Source organism: Bolinopsis microptera, chromosome 3 (genome assembly GCF_026151205.1).
Source record: "Bolinopsis microptera isolate Bmic1 chromosome 3, MBARI_Bmic_1.0, whole genome shotgun sequence".
Classification (NCBI taxonomy): domain Eukaryota; kingdom Metazoa; phylum Ctenophora; class Tentaculata; order Lobata; family Bolinopsidae; genus Bolinopsis; species Bolinopsis microptera.
The window spans coordinates 11,952,412-11,974,541 of NC_087074.1; the positions used below are offsets into that span (position 1 = coordinate 11,952,412).

Sequence of the window (22,130 nt, forward strand, 5' to 3'; positions counted from 1 at the left end):
AATATTGAATATTTTTTCTTTACAAAGTCTCATTGAATTGTAAGTAAAGAAAAAACTGCTGAAACAGCTATAAAAGCAGTGTTAAAACGCACGGAAAATTAGACACTAACTATAAACACGACTGACTTACATCCGATACTATTGTTATTGTTATAGTTGCGGTCGAGCACAGTACTATAAGAACGATGTATCAAGGTATACATATATAGTAAGAATTTATTAAAATTTGAGACGAAGAAGCAATAAAATGGGAAGTTTTGTGTATTTGAAACATTTTGAATCTAATATTAAAAACAGCAATACAATGGCAAATAACTACAATCTCTATATCACCATCTAGCTTAACCCTCACACTGTATGTCCCCGCTACTTGATAAACGAAAAAAAAAGATATTTATTACTATTTGATATCTGTTTAAGTTAAATCAGTTAATCTAACTCGCACTCTGCAAGTTAAAGTGAACTCAAGATGTTCAATTCAGCAAGTTAAAGCTCTAAACGTCGAGCTGAACTTTTGGGATTTTCAAATTTTACGTAAAAGCCCAAAACACATAAATCATGTTAACATTTATCAAAACTTTTTAAAGAGGTTTACTCAGCAAGTTATTCAACTAATTAGATTGTGGCGTGTGGCCCAGCCAAATTGGCTAGGTCACGTGACTCAATAATCGAGCATACTAAACACTTTCAATGCTAACAGAGACAGTCGATGCAGATCAATATTTACATAATAATTAAAAAAAGTATATCAAACAAACTATTTGCTACGAAAAGAGAAGCGATCACATAATAATACTCATCATAATATTAATTCATTAATTACAATCGGAAACGCTCGCTCGATACAAATCTTACAATTATTATTTCAGCGTGACTTAACTTTAATACAAATAAAAGTAATATTGAGTAGTCGGCATTAGGCAATGTTATTTATAGAAAGTATAGTAAATAGCGGACTAAAACTTAATGCTTGTCATTTTTCTATCAAGTATTAAATTGATAAATGACCCCACAACCTGTTAAATACATCATCAAACTCACCACTAAAATCATACTTATAGAAAGATGACTCAAGGCTAATTATATAACCAGATCAAAGCCATCATGTGCGCGGCTCAAGGCCTTCAACTGAAGACTGTAAAACAAGACAAATGATTATATTAAGATCAACTAAACTGATAATTCCAGCCGATCTGAGGCACATAATGATAAATGTGAGAGAGTCGAGTGTGTGGTGGAACCCAAATAGCAATCAAATATCTGAACATCCTTCCTGCTTATACGCGGACACAAATACAAAACTCATATCATCCACAAACTAACGACAGGCCAGCTTATCGACAGTTTTTTAATCAAATAAATCTGATCTATCATAAGATGACGCCGAGGTGTGTAGCCATGGTAACAGACTTTAGTCACAATCCCCACGTGACCCATCAGGAAGGCGTGGGCGTCCCTGTAACAGGTTCAATATTACAGAGTGTAATTACAAGTTATCGAGGCTAATACCCAACCTTATTTATCTTTATAGTCATTTTAAGAGCGATCCTTAGTAGATTTGTCCTTAAATAGCTTAATTGCTAACATATCGGCTGTACAACGTTAAATCGCAATACACAGTTTGGCAAACACCAGAAAAACTGTGTACACACCAAATACGATGGTTATAAAGTTTTTGTAACTTACTTGGTAACCAAGTTTGGATGTAACTTACTTGGTAACCAAGTTTGGATGTAACTTACTTGGTAACCAAGTTTGGATGTAACTTACTTGGTAACCGAGTTTGGATGTAACTTACTTGGTAACCAAGTTTGGACGTAAGTTACTTGGTAACCAAGTTTGGATGTAACTTACTTGGTAACCGAGTTTGGATGTAACTTACTTGGTAACCAAGTTTGGATGTAACTTACTTGGTAACCGAGTTTGGATGTAACTTACTTGGTAACCAAGTTTGAATGTAACTTACTTGGTAACTGAGTTTGGATGTAACTTATTTGGTAACTGAGTTTGAATGTAACTTATTTGGTAACTGAGTTTGAATGTAACTTACTTGGTAACTGAGTTTGAATGTAATTTACTCGGTAACTGAGTTTGAATGCAACTTACTTGGTAACTGAGTTTGTAGATCTGTGTGGTCCACAGGAATACCATTATGAGGCTGGGAGTTCGTCCAGTGACCCTGACAGATTTATTGTGATTGAAATAGGACTCATAACTTGAAGTTTAAACATAACTTTCATGTTTTCAAGTTAAAACTGTATCGCAAAAGGTTGGCAATGAAAATCTGGCGATAACATAAGAGACAAGATCACAGGATTGTGCCTTTGCAACACTCCAACGATACAAGAATCAAGACATGTACTCAAGGTATGTGTTTCACTACATATTTGAATCAAGAACACCACACGTGACGTTTCCTTTTACGGACAAAACAACGTGCTTCTGTGATGGATCTCAGAAAATATTGCTTCCCCTTATTTCATTCACAATTTGAATTAAAGGATCAAGTATTAAAACTTATAGCAGTTAGTTAATATTTGTGCTATTACACAGCTTTTCAGCCAAACATTGTAACTTTACCGATATAGCCAGAGTTCCAAATTTCACGGTATTTGGGGCTCTAAATTATGGAAGAAAATGTCATTGCCTAGATTTAATGTGCATTAAGGAAATCGTGTTAGGTAGGTTATACCGAAACAGAATAAGTAATTTGTCCCACAATAATTAATTTCGCCCCACAATAATTAATATTTGCGGAAATGAAGGGAATCAAAACAAGATTCGATGAAATAATTACCTGTTCATGGTTGTTATTGTTATTCTGTTGTTCAAACATTAACTTTTCTATCTTTTTCTTAACTTCCTCCATGTCTCGTTTTTCCTTATTTTTATCCTCCCTCAGCCGCAGTAAACTGTGGTAGGAAGGACCGCAGAGAATCTTAGTGAAGTTCCCGCAGCAGTTATTAGTGGTGTAGGGGTTCCGAACAACTTCGCCGTGCCTTTGGGCCCATGACCCTTTAATCTGAATTGAGTTGAGTGTTGCTTGCAGCTTTCAAGTTAAAATGTTAAGTGCTATTACGCGAACGGGTTTCCAAGAATTAACTCAAGAGTCAATTCTCAAGTGTTGTGCGCTAATATTCAAATAATTCTGAGCCACCCATAATATTTATGGAATTAGTGTCATGAAAATGAAATCAAACAAATTAGTACACCAGAATTCCGTTACAATTACCTCTTCATTAGTAGTCTGATTAGTACCAGCCAAGTAGCTGTGGAATCCAGCAAGACCTAACACTGACCAAACAGCAAAGAATGCGATGAGTGCCTCTATAACACTAGCTGGTGTTTCACTCATTGCTGATATCAACGTATTCTCACCATCTCGACTTACTGAGAGAGTTAAAAAGTGTTAGTGAACTTTCGTGGAACTCTGATGATCAAATCATTCCAAGCATGTTCACTATTGTTATCTAATAATTCTATCTAATCAAAATGTTAGTCCTAATTACTGATCTTAAGTTAAGAATCTGGCTTCGTGAGGTCACGAAACCAAAATTCTGTAACTTTCACTTCACAATCGAATTATTATAAATAATGTAACTTCCTCTGCCGGCCCTAAAACGTAACGCGCGTTTCAGATCGCGCGTGGCTGCAAGCGATTTCTCGCCAGATAATTGTCTCCGCGCGTTACGCAAAATATACTGTTCATTACAATTTAGTTACCAGGGCCAACTTGTGACAAACACGTAAAAATCCTTTTTCATGAGAATTAAAATAAAGTCACGATAAAACCCTCAATGAACTAGGAAGTACTTACATAAGACAATATGAGCGATACTGAATGCCAGGATGTATATACAGAGGACAGTTATAGTAACTATCATTAGGTAGAAATATCTGTAGTTTCGTTTTCCAACGCAGTTTCCTACCCACGGACAATGATGATCAAACCGTTCTGAAAAGCAAATTGTTAATTTAAGAAGGTCAAAACCCAAACTTTAGGATTAAAATGGTTGGTTTAAAAATGGGCTGAAATTTAGGGGCTAACTGCGACCGAAAGTGCAGGCATAACTCAGAAACAATATGCAAAGTTCGAGATTTTAAAAGAGTGTGCCATCGTTTTGCCAACATTAAAATGTATAATAATAAAGAATGCCATTATAAATACTTTTCAGTCACCAACAATACAGCTGCCGTATTTTAAACGGGGGTTTAACAATTGTACGTAAATATAGTGTTACACACTGTGCCAAATCGTGATGGTTCGCTATTTCCCTTTTCCACAGAATATGACAATGATCTAATGTACATTGTACTTTATGGGGTTTCAAAAGCAAACCCTGTCATCAACTCAAACATCAAAGCACCATCCGTTGATCTACTCGCAGCTGGCCTCTTTCATTTAAACTGCACCCATATCCAAAAACCCGCATTCTCGCATTCTAAGAATGTAGGAAATTTTTAAAAGTAGGAAATTTTTGACAAAAAGTAGGAAATTCGAGAGCCAACTCTGAGAATTTTCGATAATATTTCAGTAGGAATTTAAGTGAAAGAGCAGACTAAAAGTTGCTGGACCGTTATTTAAATGTCCTCAGTCTGGGATCCACTGATCCAGTCTATCAAATTTCGTTTCACAGACCAAAGTTTGTTGCTATTAGCTACAAAATCTGTGCATCAAGTAACCACTAACCAGATGCTAATTATTGGGGCATTTTCGCGTACACGACATAAATAGTTGTCATTATTACTTTATTAACATTTTACTATCTACTTATCTAGTCTATGAAAAGGGCTTGAAAGCAGAAAGTGATGGTAGTAGATGAGAAAACATTTTTGCCAAAATTATAAACTCTTGATACTTCATGCTGTCTCCTATTTCGTGCTTTAGTTAAGCCAAGTGTTTATGGATTCTAGAATCAAGACAATTTATCCCAATAAAAATTGAAATCAGAAAATAGTATGCTAAAATCGTTCTCTATTGTCAGATTCGTTCCAGGAGGCCAAATCTAGTTTAAATTTCCAAAATTTTCGGGGGCTTCGCCCCCAAAAGTAACCTAGGATTATCTATTAAAAAGCATTCCGGGCCAGGCACGTAGACAGGGGGGGGGGGCTAGGGGGCGGCAGCCCCCCCCCCCCGGAAAAAATCGAACCCCAGAAAAAAGATAAGCCCCCTAGTCCCCATGGTCGCCTGGTAACTGGGCTGTGTTTATGACTGCAGTCAGTCAAAGATTTGAACTGTGGATTAGTAAATATCTGTCATTAAATCCAAGCAAACATTCTAGAAGACTTCTATAAATAGTCAATAGTGTCCCCTAGACCGTAGGAAATGTAAAAATCTTAAGACGATGAGGCCTGAGTATGGAGTAAGTCGTAAATTCTGATTGGAGAATGCAGATTGCTGTTGTGAAGTTACCAAATTTACGTGAGTACTTGATTCTTTTCAATCCCAGTTTATTGCTGTCCTACAAATTTCTTTAATGCCAAATGTCGTCTAAAACACCCTATTTCGCAAAAATTTTCCGGGGGGCTGCGCCCCCCTAGCCCCCGCCAAGGGGCTCCGCCCCTGGACCCCGCTGGGGGCTGCGCCCCCAGACCCCTGCCACAGCTACAGCTTTCTCGCTCCGCTCACTGCGCAGCTGGATTGGACACGTCGGCTCGCTTCGCTCGCCAACAGCCCCCCTCAAAGAAAAATCCTGGCTACGTCCCTGTTCCGGGCCCTAAAAAAGTAAAATTGAGAATCTGGAATCCGCCATGAAAAATCTTTGAACCGCGCGAATACAAAGACTTTTTATGCGAGCGAAGCGAGCGGGCCACAGAAAACGAAAAAATTGAGAATGTAGGAAATTAAAATTTTTTTGGATATGGGAAACTGCAAGCAACACGTGGAATAGAACAGTGATATGGAGGAAGTGATTACCATGAAAAGTTGTTACTCACCAATACAGTTATCACACATTGAGCAATGTGATGCACGTGGCGGCCTGAATATCTTACAAGTAAAGCAGTATTTCAACTTTACTGTTTCCCCGTTCACTTGGACATCTTTAGTTCGCGGTGGGTTGCGGAAATTCGCGGAACTTTGTGTTAAATCCACGTTATCTGGGAAGTAGGGTAACGGTTAAATATTATGACGGTAATATGCAAGTAATCAGTTCGTGAAATGCAAAAGAAATTACGAAAGCAATTAGAGTGTAATTGAAAGACAATTTATGTAATTCTTGGACCATGTCAACGCTTAACTTCGTGCATACAAGAAAACAAATCTTATTTTAGAGCAAAGCTTGGGACTCACTGTCAGCGCCGCGGTCGTTGAAGAGCGCCTCGTCCCCGGTGGCGCGCGGCAAGATGCCGGGATCTGAGAAGGATGTGCGGAAAAGGAAAAGAAGGGTGAAGGCTAGGAGAATTCCCGCTATGACAGGTATCATCCAGTGTATTCTAGCTGACAAAAACTCGGAGCTGAGGAGGGGGAAAGTGTGTAAATGTTATATATGGGCATCACGTGTAAGTGGTCGGTATTTTCATTATGTCGGGAGCAAAAAACATTGAGATACATATTTTGTTTTAGATGTCCTCGAAACATTTGCATGACGGTTACTAGAGTTATACACAAGTGTTATTATGTGATGTAATGGACAAGCTGTTAGCCGCCTGTTACTTGACACAGTGACTTTACCTAGAACAGACGTGTAGAAATTAGTGACGTAACTTATGTCAAAACTTGAAACACTATAACTTTCACACACTTGGTGATGAGTAACTAATTGAGTAACTAATTGGCAACCAATTAGCAGCTACTAAGGGTGCAGCAGATGAAACCAATCAATACTTACAACAGACAACTACATACTAAGTACGTACAACGACACATATCATTAGTTCAGGTACACTGTTCTCACTACACCAACTTGTCACTACTAAGAGTGTACGGGAGAGATATGATTGTAGTGCTAGTCTCCAGATATATCCACTAAATTTACACCATTTGAAGTTCTATCACCTGATTTACACGTGATTTACACGTGATTTACACGTGATTTACACGTGATTTACACGTGATTTGCACCTGATTTACACGTGATTTACACGTGAAGTACTCATCTCTGATCAGGCTGCCCCTTCATATTATGTGGTACTAATTTACTAGATTAATTTGTCTGAACAGTTCAGGGCACACGTGATTTACACGTAATAAACACAGCTACTGCTATTTCTTACAACACGATCAGTAAACACTGAGCACTTGAGCAGCGCCCGTACGTGTAGGAGAGTATTATACCCGTTATTAGGGGACGATAAATAATAATGGAACTTAATTGTGGGGAATAAGTTTCATGAGGTTATTATTAAATATTGTGTTATTGAAAATAAACCTTGCAACTTGTTTATAACATAATGTAAGTTGCTTATCATTGTACTAGCCAGTATAAGAGTTCATGTTACATGTCCCCGGGACACCACGTCCCACAACTTACATATAATACACACAGTGTGTTGCAGCCCAGCTCTTTATATTGTTTTAGATAGTTATGGGGCTTTGTTTTCAGTTAGAAGTTCAGATGTAAACAACACTCAGATCTGGTGTTAAAAAACAAAAACACACGACGAATTCCAGTGTTTCACATTGTAGTGCCACTATTATAGCCTGGTGATTATCATTGTCACTGTTATACACAGCCTCCCTATCATTGCTAAGTAATTTGATGGGAGTGAAAATATTAAATAACACTTGAAAGAGAATACATTTATGATTGAATTTGAATTATAATCTGATACTTTTTCAGTCGTAAATAATCTGCAACATTCTACAGTGTGTATTAAATTACGAGGCTTCGTGAGTTTACGACTTTCGGACATGCATTTGCCAAAAATAAAATTTATTGTTAAGATAAATTTACATCTAAAAAAACGTGCTGTGCCTCAATACTCTTATAACAAACTACACATTTTCTAAAACAATGCTATCTTACATGCCATATATAACTGTACTATACATTCTATACTTCCCAGTAGCTCACTTGACGAGCTTATACAATTTGCACACAGCAGCAAAAAAGAGATTTTCAAGTGTACACCAGAAATACACATTAAAATTGAAAACAGTGCTTTATAATACTCGAATACAGGGATTAAATGTACATTAAATGTATTGTTTGGATCAGCTTGCAGTACACAATGACACGTGGCCTAAGAAAAGTAACATTGTACAATGTACAAAGCGAATTTATCTACTATATTATTATCATTGTACGCAAGATAATGGGCATACAATGTAAAAAGACAGACTAATTATACGTGAATATATCAATTGTGATCAGCTGTAACAATAGGTGTATCACTCTACGTACATAATGGTTCAGGCTGTACTCTTGTACAGCCTGTTGAGATGTTGTATGATGTGATTTTAGCAGACGAGTTACAAGCTGCTAACAGTTCTATATTTAGAAAATTACCTTATCACCATATTCAAACCTGATATAAAATATTCTGAGGAATATAAACGTTTTTACGGTAGAGAATGTTAGGTATTTGTTAAGAAAAGATCTCCGACGCGGTCGAACGACCTGATATGTGCTACATAATATTGTGTAGTGTACTTGCGAATGTGCATTTCCCACTTCTTGATATAATGGAGAATACGGCAGCCAATCAGCTCAGTTCTCCACTAGCACGTGACAAGAAAGAACCAATCAGAGCAGAGCTCTACTTTCTGAGGGAGTGGAACGGGAATGAAAAGGACCAAAATAACGGTTTTATAAAATAACTCTTTATTAGATATTTTTAGAGAACTCTTAAAGCCGTAATGGAATCCATTACAAACTGCAACAAACTGAGGCTATCATTCTATTACATACAGAATAATAGCTCTGAGCTTGCAGCATGAGGATCTAGAACATGTGTCACGTCGTCACTTGATATTTCCTGTTTCCGGACGTTCCACAATTATAACAAACGTCACTACAAATTGGACGAGGGCTTAATTTTCAGTAATCTTAAATCTCATAATTTTACAGCCCACAGGATCAGTTTATGTTTAAATTCCAACTTTCCAGAAGATAACTAATACTGTCGACTACTTACTGAGAGGTATTTAACCCAGGTAGGGTGGGGCTGCGGCCCGCGACAGTGGGAAGGCGGATTGAGGGGTGGGAGAGGTGGAGGGAAGTAGGGTGGGGGAGGCGGAGGGAAGGAAGGGTGCCGGTGGGAGAGGTGGAGGTGGACGGAGGGGTGGGAGAGGTGGAGGCGGAGGGGTGGGGGGAGTAGGGAGGGGTGGGGGAGGCGGTGGGATGGGTGGGTGAGGCGGAGGGAGGGGTAAGAGAGGTGGAGGCGGAGGGTAGGGAAAGCAATTAGCTGTTCTTTACCAACACATAGTTAAAGAGAAGAGACTGCGAATTAATAAGGTGACCTGGTTTCTAAACATCGGGTTGAAACAGTTAAATACAGTGGTAATGGTATTTAATTGAGCATTGCCAGAACAGTTAGATCGTAAAGCTAAATGTGCTGACTTAAATACTTCCTCAATGCCACATGCAGGTTCTATTGTAAAACCAGCGCATTGGGGTGCGATAAATTTAAGTGAACGACATTTAGGTGACATTGAGCCGTGCATATTCGCAAAATATTTCAACATCTTCTCGATCTGTAACCATAATATTATGTCAAGAAATTCGAGAACAATCTTTCGACTTAGCAGCTGTCAAAACAGTTGAAGGGTAGTTATAATAAGGTAGTATAAGGTAGTAACAATGTAGTATAAGGTACAGCTACAGCTCAGGGTGATCAAAAAGTCTGGCCGAGATTTACTTTTTGAATTATTCGAAAACGGTAGGTATAACTTTTCAAGTAAGATAAGGTAAGTCCCGGCCCCCGAACCCCATAAATCCGTAACCTGATTGTCTCGCAGTTTATTTTTAGGCAAGAGAGTGAACATATATTTAAAAATAACGCTGAAAGATTTGTGCTGAATTTAACTTTAAAACAATATTCATTTACACACACCTTGTTTTAATGATTAATTAAATTACTGATGAATCTTACTTCGAAAACTTTCTAAATTTCTACAGTCGCTTACTCACTACCGTAATTACATTTTATGACTCTATGTTTAAGTAATGTGTAACCAAAGGAAAGGAGCTGAGGAAGTTTTAAACTTATTCATAACTATTTCGACTACAAAAAATGTTCCAATTGATTCTATCGAATTAATGTGAGCTGTTTGATCATTATCTTACTATATATAAAGCGAGACGATATATATATATATATATCTGTGCCATTTTACTGACACCACGGCATCAACTTTAACGCAACTTTCCGCAAAAACCGTAAAAGATATACAACTGAAACTTTTTTGACTGGGTTAAATGCTTTAATGGCCTTCAAATCAGCATGAAAAAATAAAAAATTGGCCAAGGAATAATAATTTTAGTGCCCAAAATTTGGACTCCCAAGTGGTGTCAAAAACGCGAATTAAATAGGTAATAATTATTTTAGTCTCTCGAGTCTTGACACCACTTTAGGGTTAGACGGGTTCCTGCTAGTCCGTATAACGCTTTAACCTTTATTTTTTGAACACTTATTAGTTATTTGTTATAAACATTGTAAGAGTACGACTTTATTCCATAATCTCATACCGAATGACTCTTGTACGTAGCTAATAGGTATGTAGTGATGCAATTTAGAGCGAGGGGTCAGAGTATAGGGAAGTTAAGATGTTTCACACTGCACTTCTAGAACTGGGTATTATGAGGAACACAGAAATAAAAAGTTATTAAATTAATTATACATTATCGAATGTTTGCTAATGCCATAATATTATATACAATAAAATATCAATCATAGTTACAATCCCAATAACACCCAGTCTTGTTCTATGTCACGTTAATAAATAAGTCCATAATATTAATTATATCCTAAGTAAAACTTCTGATAATAGCACCAATATTTGTTAGCCGCCGGAGGAGATATCTTCTACAACTTATCATTGTCAAAGTGAAAGGAGAGCTGCTTGAGGGTGATGGTGTTTTCTCCGCTGGTGTAGAGCTATGCTCTCTGCTTCAAATCTGCAAATTATTTGAGTAGTCTCCGAGGCTCTTCTTCTATCTTCTTCATTTTCCTTCTATCAGCTCTCTCTTTGAGAGACCGATCTGGAGACACGAACACCTTCTTGATCTTAGCGCTATGTTTCAATGATTTTGCATATACTAAATCGGTCTTTACAACAAATTGAACTTCTTTCATTTTATGATCATGTCTTAGGATGGTGGGTTTCTGAGGCTTGATCATAGTGTTCTGATAAAATATTTGATTATTCCTCAGTTGCTCAATAGTCACCGCAGCTGACCTCATCACAGATCCACTTCCTCTCATGGCATCTACAAGATTCAGAATAGAATGTGCCAGAACGTCTTTGTTAGCTTCTCTCAGTGATCCCATGTTCAGATCTGATAAACTGGTGTACCCCAATGATCCCAACATGATTTTCAGAACAGTCTCAAAGTTCTTTTCCAAGCTGTACAAGTTGTTGACATTGAAAGTCATGCTGTTCAATATTAGAATACGTACACTATCAAATATACGAAAATGACGATAGAAACCCTTTGATTAACAAGCACAACGAAATAATAGAATTGAACTGAAATATTGATTGGTTTGCCTCTGCAAGCTGACTACCTATCCGCTCCCTCATTCCTCTTCTCTTCCCATAAGGTCACCGGTTTGTTTGCCTAAAATACGGGCCCCATCCAGGGGAGAAAATGTTTCAACCTTCTTTTTACATACAATAAGAACCCTCAAAAGGCTAGTGCCAACGATATTATATCATGTAAGTACTCGTTATAGAACTTGAAGTACTGGTATTGCATCTTAGAAGCCCCACTTGGAGACAATAATCTATATAAAAATGTGCTAAGCTATGTAGAATAGTGCAGCAACATTCGTCTCGTTTATTAAAATGAGCAGTTAAACTGTGATAAAACATCCTTGTAAACATTCCAACTACACGATACTAACAACGGCAACTTTTATTTATTATGTGATAATAAAATCTAGTAATTATTTTCCCTACAACATCATGCATATTATATTCTCTTTAAGAAATTGCTCGTAGGATTTTATTGTGCTTAATTTTCAATTTTTATATTTATGCATGCGATACATCAGTACTGAAAAGTGCAGACTACAATCCAGATTCCATTTTAAAATACATAGTGCATATTATAACTATGATCACGTGACATACAAGTTGGAGTTACTCCAGCGGTTAATTTTATCAGGGTTACTATTAGTATCATTATATATAATAACGAAGTTCAGCATTGTTATGGAGTGGTGAAAGGTTACAATTTACATGCATTTACGTTATTACAACATTACGTGCCTTGCTTCCCCACTAGTATCCACATTTTACATCACATAATATTATAATCAATTAAAATGTTATAAATTAGCTAAATAATTGAACTTACTCGAACACGAAGAACAGAACACAGACCCCAATGAGCAGAACTAGAGTTACGAAGAAGACGTTAATCTGCTTCGCCATTATAATTCGGCCTCCACAAAAGAAGCGATTCTTTCCTGAAACGTAAGAAAGTTCGTTATAATCATGTAAAACGTTTACATTACGGTTTATAATATGGTTTAACGTTTAAATTACGGGTTACATTATATTTTACAGTACGTGTTATGTCTAAACAGTAAACAACGATAATATACATGCTTAGTAAGTGTGTATATTGTCATGACGGATATGTTTATCCGAGACCGATAAAATATAAATCCTTGCATAAATGGTATCAGTATTACGACGAGCCATTTCTCTGCCATTTTGATACAGTTATGTAAAGAATTTATACTGTATATGGTGGTAGGAGTGATTTGTCCGGAAGTTTAAAGCACTATCTACGGAACTCTTAAGCTGACTGGTGACTAAGTGCTTGCAACATTCATAGGATTCATCATGATATAAAGTAACTACCATTTAACTTTTATCACATCCTGTAGTTCAGCATTATTATTAAGCCTAATAGCTGAGGGTCAACATATATATCTAAAAGTTGCAATATAATATGTTATATGTAATACGTATCTACTATATTAAATATTTACAGTAATGTGGATAGCATTCTCATGTCCAGAGAGCAGAAAGGAGCACATATTATTACACACAATGATATATTAAAAACGGACATATCACAAAATTCGTACTTAAGACGGTGTTCAACAATATTATTGATGACTTGTATAAACATATAAGTTGATTTTATCAGATGTTTACTTTTAAAGACCATGGCCAGTTTTGAGCTGAAAGTTTATACCTTATACGCAAAAATGATAACCAAACTTTTGAGAATATCTAAAAACACCTTGGTGCTGAATTTGATCTATTGAAATACCCTCACGTACTGTACTCGAGTCACCAAATAACATCAACTTTTTTCAACTTGTTCACAGCAAATGGGGAGCCAACTTTGAACAGCAAATGGGGAGACAACAAATCTAACTAAAAGAGTGGACCTCTATTGTACTGTTAGGTATGTGAGAGTCGGTGAAAAATAACATATATCTACAGAACCTGTAGGTGTTGTTTGGGTCGACTTATTAAAACATTTGACTGATCACAAATCAGGTAGGTTTCCATACTAGATTAAAATGATAAATTTCAGTACAACTCTAGACCTAACTGCGTTATATATTGTAATTGCAGTTTTTACTAGTACTCTGAAGCGAGGGTAAGTTGTGGTGAAATTTAGCGCGTGTATTGAGTATGACGTACAATTGAGTACTTACTAATTAGTCATTAAAATGTTAGATAGATTTTTCTTTATCTTCAAAGATATGCAGTCAAAGAGTCAAGCTTTTAAGTTAAATATGTAAACCCATGTCCTATAATCATATTACATTCAATCGTCCATGATTGATTGTAAATATTTAACACGAATTTAAACTGAAATCTGAATCCCTCTTCTGATATTATTCGAGATACTAACACAACTAGTTCTACCCAGCTGAGTACTCCTGAGTACTGGTCACTGGTGGGTGCTACTGAGTACTGGTCACTGGTGGGTGCTACTGAGTACTGGTCACTGGTGGGTGCTACTGAGTACTGGTCACTGGTGGGTGCTACTGAGTACTGGTCACTGGTGGGTGCTACTGAGTACTGGTCACTGGTGGGTGCTACTGAGTACTGGTCACTGGTGGGTGCTACTGAGTACTGGTCACTGGTGGGTGCTACTGAGTACTGGTCACTGGTGGGTGCTACTGAGTACTGGTCACTGGTGGGTGCTACTGAGTACTGGTCACTGGTGGGTGCTACTGAGTACTGGTCACTGGTGGGTGCTACTGAGTACTGGTCACTGGTGGGTGCTACTGAGTACTGGTCACTGGTGGGTGCTACTGAGTACTGGTCACTGGTGGGTGCTACTGAGTACTGGTCACTGGTGGGTGCTACTGAGTACTGGTCACTGGTGGGTGCTACTGAGTACTGTCACTGGTGAGTACTCCTGAGTACTGGTCACTGGTGGGTGCTACTGAGTACTGGTCACTGGTGGGTGCTACTGAGTACTGGTCACTGGTGGGTGCTACTGAGTACTGGTCACTGGTGGGTGCTACTGAGTACTGGTCACTGGTGGGTGCTACTGAGTACTGGTCACTGGTGGGTGCTACTGAGTACTGGTCACTGGTGGGTGCTACTGATATCTACGACAGTGTACAGTTTGGTCTAGTTAGATACTTGTAAGAAGTATGTGGAATAACGTACCAACGTGACGTACTACCACTATACAAACACCACCATGTATATATTATACACAAACTACGCCTTGATTATCTCAATACAGGCGAGTGCAGTGTGCACATGGCCCGGTCAGTATACAGCTTGGCCAGTACATGTGGTCCGGTAAGTACATGTGGCCTGATCAGTACAGGGCCCGGTAAGTACATGTGGTCCGGTCAGTACAGGGTCCGGTAAGTACATGTGGTCCGGTTAGTACAGGGTCCGGTAAGTACATGTGGCCTGATCAGTACAGGGTCCGGTAAGTACATGTGGCCTCATAAAGTACATTTCCTGGAATGTCTCATAAAGCTACCTACATTCCTCCACCAACATTCCTCTCCCCTCTCATTAATAGCGCACCTGTCTCATTTAAACTCATTTACAAAGCCTCGCATCACACAACTGGTTTGAGATATTAGAATGTGTATTGCAAGTAATGAACGTGCAATATTTCGGTGTTATTTTCGTGAGGTGCAAGATAATCAGAGCAGCCTGGCTAATTTACTAATTTCCACCCTCGTTAGGGGCACATAATAACCTGTAATGGGGCCAGCTTGGCCTTTTAATCACTTCCGCTATCTCATCATTTGGACCAAGTAGGTATAATCATCTAAACCGAGGAACGCTTAGAGATCTTTCAGAATCCTGACCCGAGATTAGCTTAACTCTAAAACTCTGGCATGTACCCAGGAATTTTGACGGGAACTTGCCACTAAGTAGACGGACAGCTACCATAACACACAGTTAGGGGGTTATGATCTCATGGGGTTCATGGCAAGAGGAATTTAGTAAAACCATTATATAGCAGAGGATTGAGGGAAATTGTGGGATAGCAAAATCAAGCATAGTGGTAATAGTGGTAATAGTGGTAATAGTGGTAATACTGATAATACTGGTAATACTGATAGTGATAATGCTGGTAATACTGGTAATAGTGGTAATAGTGGTAATAGTGGTAATACTGGTAATAGTGGTAATACTGGTAATAGTGGTAACAAAGCTGTATTAATAAACTAGTGACACACCCGCATTATATTTGTTGAGACTGTCTATATCAGTATATCATACACACAGTTAAATCAGCTAAAAGGATTACAGTAGATACACTAAAAACTAACACGATGTGACCAGCTAGAGAGCTAATAGCTTAAAAAACAATAGTGGAATTTGAAGAAGCTCGACTTAAACTGTACATACCATATTCGCTTTCAATTGGCTTCTTCTTAGAGAAGGAAGATTTCTTCGAGAAGAGAGGAAGCATCTCTTTTGATAGAAGCAATGAGTCACGGAGCCAGATCCATTGAAAGTATGAGATTCTACTGATGTATTTAAGTGAAATGACTACTGTTTAAAAGGTTTGCTAGTTAACTATAAAGCTCAAATTCGTGAAGCTCACCAACTAAATTAAACACACAGCTCGATAACAAGATACCATTTAAACATAACAAAGGCCCCGAAACATCGTGGCAATGTGGTAGAAACTGAAGAAAGTCAGCAAACTGAACATGTCCTTAACAATAGTAAAATCCATCTCGTGGAATGTCCAGGTTAAGAACGCACGGAAAGCAGGCGGAGTGCGGCGGAGTGCTGACCTATAATTGCTCATTTGGTCAGGTACAACCGCAGATACGTTGCTCCAGAGAGAAAGAGAGGAGGAGAGGAGAGAGAGCCAGATTAGGGCGGAAAGAGAGCTGGCGATTGGGAGTTTGGTCCTGTGCCTGCTCAGAGACGGGAAGCTAATTATACCTGCAATAATGGACGTAATGATATGTTTCATATGCGGATATAAAGGATTCTGAAGATTCTGGGATGGCAGGGTGTTTCGTCAAAAATTAAATCTTTCAATAGACATTCAATGTTGAAATCAAATCGTCTTATTGGTTCCCGGTTAAACAATTGAAAACCTTCTAAATGTTAAGTTGAACTCTGATATAAAATATCTCTCCTGCAGTTTTTTTAGAAATGCGTATCTATTATCACCGATGCACTCAACATGGCTTTTAGTTTGACCAGTTTTTTATCCGAGAGCGTTATCGCATTCATTCTGTATTTATGAGCGATAACGTAATTCATTTTTCTCAAAAAACGTTTATTCGAAATAAAGCGATGCTAAATTTAACATTTCTCAGAAAAACACAAATTTCATCTTGCTGGCTTTGCACGCTTATTTTGAATCTCATCCAACAAAGAAATTGTCAAAATTTTTCATAAATTGATAACATCGAAAACAACACGTGACTTAAACTATTTGGCAGTTCACTAAGCTTTGGAGGTTGGAGCGAATTTTAAAACCCAAGTTTTCAACATTCGAAAGTCGTCTTGAAAAGAAGAATAGAAGATTTATTCCACACTTCAAGAAAGTGTTATGAGAAGAAGTGGTATTGCAGTGTGTTAATTATACCTTTATACTCAATACTGCACTGGACATCCACTTCTTAGATCTGAGATTTCCAGAATCTATAATAATTTGGTACAGTGAGGCGATATGCATAGAGAGGGGGCGCGGGCGGGGGGCTTGCAAGAGAATTTTAACTACCTTACTCGGGAATATTATAACGGGTTAATTTATGACTGGGAAAATTAATGACTAGACCGGGAAAAATATGGCGGAATTTTCCAAAACCCACCAAGCATCAAAATGTATTACTATTAGTTTACCTTACTCGGGAACATTATAGCGGGTTAATTTATGACTGGGAAAATTAATGACCGGGAAAAATATGGCGGAATTTTCCAAAACCCACCACTTTATCCCAGTCATAATATTCCCGAGTAAGGTACATGCCGGGAAGTTATTTCAAATAAATGACTGAGGAAGAGTGGATTTCGATTTAAAATATTTATTTAAATTTAAATAAATGTGGTCTGTGAACAATATTGCAAGAAACTTACAATCTCATAGGCTGTCACAAAGAGGCAAGTGCCAAACTGTCGATGTAAAAAAGAGCGGAAACATTCCGACAAGGCCCGTGTTACTCTGAATCAAATTTAATGAAGACGATTTTAAATATACCCATGTTATTAACTGTACCTAAGTGGCTAAGTTGACCCAGTTTCACTATGTTTCACTATGTTTCACTATATTTCACCCTAGACACACAGGTGTATAAGTGATACGTGTCTTTATAGTGACAATTCGGGGATAGCGCGACACCATTACACAGTTGTGATAAAGCACAAAGTAAAGCACAAAGTAATCTGTCAGACTGCTAATGATATAAGTACAGACAGTGAATTATTAAGTCGGAATTAAATCTCACAGTGCATAATATATTGTACACCTACACACTACCAGCATGCACTGAAGAAAAGTGGTCAAAGTCAAGATGTCAAATAAGCTAAGAAAAAGTGTAATAGATACAACTGTACTATTTATTTTAAATTTGCAATTCATTTTTACCAAAATAAGACTAATAGTTATATTTTTTTCGCTCTTGTGAGTGCGTCGATCATACATACATATATTTGATAGTTTGGGACGAATTGAGAGTATCCAGTATCCACTCGGTGTATAAAACAAAATATTAGGGAATATTATCGACGTTTCGGCAAAATGCGGCTAACCTGGAAAAACCTGCCATCTCTTTTTTGACATGTTACATGAAACTCTGTCTCTGTTTGCAGCTTGTTTTCCCGGACTGGTGGGTTTAGGCCCTGGTCACGTGACTGCCTGGTAGAATGAACCTCCCGGTACTGATTTATCACTCCATCTCAAATCATCCTACAACAGTTCAACAGTTAATATCACAGTAAATTAAACATTATCATACAATTGTTTACATTTTGCGGCTGCAACAATCATTTCTCATGGGGATATGTACAAAGTACATTATATCATTTAATTCAGGCAGGTCATTTTAATTTGAAATAGTACACCAATTACAATGAAGGGAATCCGCGTGTTGCTATATTATATTTTATATAGTAACTTGTGTATACTGTATTGTAATATCGAACTACTCGCTAAAAGTCTTTGTTTTGAGGAATATTTCTTGGAATTTCAACTGAATATTCATCCACCTGCACCAAGGCACAGGCTAATAATGATTTATCGTCAATGAAACAAATTTATCTAGTATTACTAGTAGTAATGCAAACATCACATCTTGACACATTATAACCTTATAATCACAAATTCAGTTACCGTGATATTTATAAGTTAATTTGTTGTGCAAACAATTTGGCAGCATAATCAAAAACTGCTTTAATAAGTTAATAGCTTCATACTTAGAAACATAGAGTAGCTTATCTCAGAATACCCTCGAGGTAATGACGTTGTGTGCTCATGAATTTACAGGTCCAGTGCAAAAATATAATCCAAATTATGCAATGCTATTTATTTATTACAAAGTGGATCAATTTGATTGTCTTGTAAGTCTATTGATAGGTTTGTGAGATGCCGTGACGAGCTCGTTCCTCCCATCTTCTGTTTCCATCTCTGATGTGATGGAAGTAGCCTTGTTCCATTAGGTAAACCTGAGATAGATTTAAATTACTACAACTACATATTACGATGCAGTAAAACTGCAACACTATAATATGTCTGTTGGTGCAATTGAAGTCTGGTGAAACACTTTAATGGTTAAGTCAAAACTACATTCACATATTTTATACAGTGCAAGATCAAATGTCCAAATCACGAGTCTATTAACCGTTTGCTCTTGTCGGAGTCTATCGAAGAAGTAAAACTTAGACTTGATACCAAACAGGATGAAACCCACAGAAAGCACCCCCCAAACACTGAAATGAATTTTATCGGTTATTGTTTGAATTGATGAGATTGCATAGCCAATAGCCATGGAGGGCCGAATCTTATGTGAAGCTTATCGTTTAAGTATTACATTTCACTTTGAAAAGCAAACAAATTTAGCACACAACTTACTTAGGTTTCAAATGTGGTATAAGTCTCCGGACATCTTTAAAAGGAACCGATGGTGTGACCATACCTGGTCACGTGATCATTATTAGGATTATTAATATACAAATAACACCTAAAATTATATTTAAGCATATTAACGAAACTAGCCAATGCAATCATGATATGAAACAATTATTCAGTTCATATAATTCTTGCAACCATAATAAACTGCCAAATAGGTAACTCCCACTCCTCAACAAATGTGGGAACTCCCACAATAGAAGACCTAAAATCGACCTCAAAATCTAGAAATAACAGAATCAAATACGTAACATGAATCAAATACTGTAACATGAATTATTAGATAATTTTATGAAGAGTATTATTATTGCCCACTTGAAGGGGACGGCTGATCATAAGTTACATTATAATTAACTGATTTAAATTTAATAATAATATCTCAATCCTCAACCATAAAGTTGGTCATAACCTATTTAATGGCCAGTTTATTTTGCAGCTCTCAGCAACCTACAATATGCTAGTCCAGAGCACATATATTCTAAACACATGCAGACAGGAAGCAGATGTATTCATTGCCAAAACTGATGGCTCCATGCCCAACGCTAGAAAGTCGAGAATCCAGCAACCAGGTTCCTAGCAAAATCTTGCCTAAAATAATGTTTGAATCTTCATTTCAACGTTTTCCGATAACTCTGCCACCTCTCACCTCGACTACTTAGATGAATGTCAGAAATCACATTACTTCATACTTGGTAGATACAAATTTAATGGAAATTTTTAGAGCAATTTATTTTAAAAATATCAGCACGCATTCTTCAGACCCTGTGTTGCTGTTCTAAATTTATGTCAAGAGATAAGAGTTATTCAAAAATTTGCTAATAGCGTTATCATATTTTATACATGTGTGCATATATTTATATTTGATTGTAATTAAAGATTTTAAGGCGTTAGTGCTGAGTAATGCCTCCCTTAGTGCTGAGTAATGCCTCCCTTCATCAGCATATCCGAAGGAGCAATTAAGACGGCAGTAAAGGAGTACTTACACGGAATCTATCTTCGTAGATACAGGAACACGGCACTGAGTGAGAAAGGGAAAATCCCACTAACAATCCTACTCACCAAATATAAATACAGGAATCTTGGACTTGCAGGAAATCATCAAAGGTGGCTAACCTGGCTCTTCGCAGGACATAGCCCCCTGGCCTACTTCCAATACAAAGCAAACAATTTCACATCCCCCCGCTGTGAACACTGTCCAGAAGAGGAGGAAACCTCGGAACACGACATGTGTTACTGTATAGGATACATGACCATGAGGTTAAGAATTTTCGGTAATATATTTCTAACCTGGGAAGACATAGTCACAGCTAGAATCAGTACGGTTATAAAATTCATTGAGGCAACCAATAGACTATTAAATGAGGATCTTTTCGAGGATCCTATTAACCACTAACACAATTAGGACAACTTGCAGATTAATAGGGATTGACCGTCCCTGGAAGTCCCTGTCTCCTCATCGTTAACCCGTAAGGGGTTGCACCAGGGGCAACAGAACTTCAAGACTCTCAGAGTCTGTTGTCGATATCTATGTGTAATATAATTATGGGGGGGGGGGGGGGTGACATGTCTCCAATGTCTCCAATGTCTTTTGTCTTTTTTGAAAAGATAGGGTGCAGAGACATGTCCTGGAGACATTGGAGACATTGGAGACACAGCTTTTGGAGACATTGGAGACATTGGAGACATTGGGGACATAAGAGACATTGGAGACAAAGCTTTTGGAGACATTGGAGACATTGGAGAGACTGGAGACGTAGATGTATGATTGGAGAAGGAGGAGGATCTAGGAGGAGGATGACCCAGGAGGAGGACTCAGGAGAAGGAGGAGGATGAGGACTCAGGAGGAGGACTCAGGAAGAGGACTGAGGAGGACTGAGGAGGAGGACTGAGGAGTACTGAGGAGGATGGCTGAGGAGGATGGCTGAGGAGGATGGCTGAGGAGGATGGATGAGGAGGATGACTGAGGAGGAGGACCTAGGAGGAGGAGGACCCAAGAGGAAGAGGACCCAGGAGGAGGACTCAGGAGGAGGAGGAGGAGGACTCAGGAAGAGGACTGAGGAGGACAGAGAAGGAGGAAAACTGAGGAGTACTGAGGAGGATGGCTGAGGAGGATGACTGAGGAGGATGACTGATAGGGAGGAGGAGGAGAAGAAGGACTGAGGAGAAGGAGAAGGAGGAAGACCTAGGAGGATGAGGACCCAGGAGGAGGACTCAGGAGGAAGAGGAGGAGGAGGACTCAGGAGGACTGAAAAGGAAGAGGACTGAGGAGAACTGAGGAGGAGGAGGACTGAATAGGAGGAGGAGGAGGGGGACTGGGGGAGGACTGAGGATGAAGAAGACTGACGAGAAGGATGAGGAGGAGGACTGAGGAGGAGGACTGAGGACTGAGGAGGATGAAGAGGATGAAGACCTAGGAGG

The 22,130-nt window shown here is 38.2% G+C and overlaps 1 protein-coding gene across 2 annotated transcripts; it reads right to left on the reverse strand.

Moving 5' to 3' along the window:
* Positions 1 to 249: 249 nt before the first annotated feature.
* On the reverse strand, positions 250 to 18,496 carry LOC134813077 (palmitoyltransferase ZDHHC14-like). Of its 2 annotated transcripts, XM_063820755.1 has the most exons (10): positions 18,338 to 18,496; positions 12,465 to 12,576; positions 6,293 to 6,456; positions 5,938 to 6,099; positions 3,818 to 3,955; positions 3,233 to 3,390; positions 2,798 to 3,022; positions 2,581 to 2,620; positions 2,107 to 2,179; positions 259 to 1,456 (listed from the first exon to the last, which is right to left on the reverse strand). In XM_063820755.1, the coding sequence occupies exons 1-9, from the start codon at positions 18,366 to 18,368 to the stop codon at positions 2,151 to 2,153; spliced, it is 1,059 nt and encodes a 352-aa protein (XP_063676825.1). In that variant the 5' UTR covers positions 18,369 to 18,496; the 3' UTR covers positions 259 to 1,456; positions 2,107 to 2,150. The 2 variants fall into 2 exon arrangements, with proteins under 2 accessions (XP_063676824.1, XP_063676825.1); XM_063820754.1 differs by lacking the exon at positions 2,581 to 2,620 and having other exon boundaries at positions 250 to 1,456.
* Positions 18,497 to 22,130: the final 3,634 nt, after the last annotated feature.

What these genes read in the sequence shown, in the direction of transcription:
- LOC134813077 (XM_063820754.1), bottom strand. Translation starts at nt 18,368, where the DNA reads ATGTCAAAAAAGAGATGGCAGGTTTTTCCAG. An exon ending in CAACGACCGCGGCGCTGACA is followed by an intron (nt 6,100 to 6,292) that starts GTGAGTCCCAAG and finishes CCTACTTCCCAG; the next exon opens with ATAACGTGGATTTAACACAA. An exon ending in ATCAGACTACTAATGAAGAG is followed by an intron (nt 3,023 to 3,232) that starts GTAATTGTAACG and finishes AACTCAATTCAG; the next exon opens with ATTAAAGGGTCATGGGCCCA.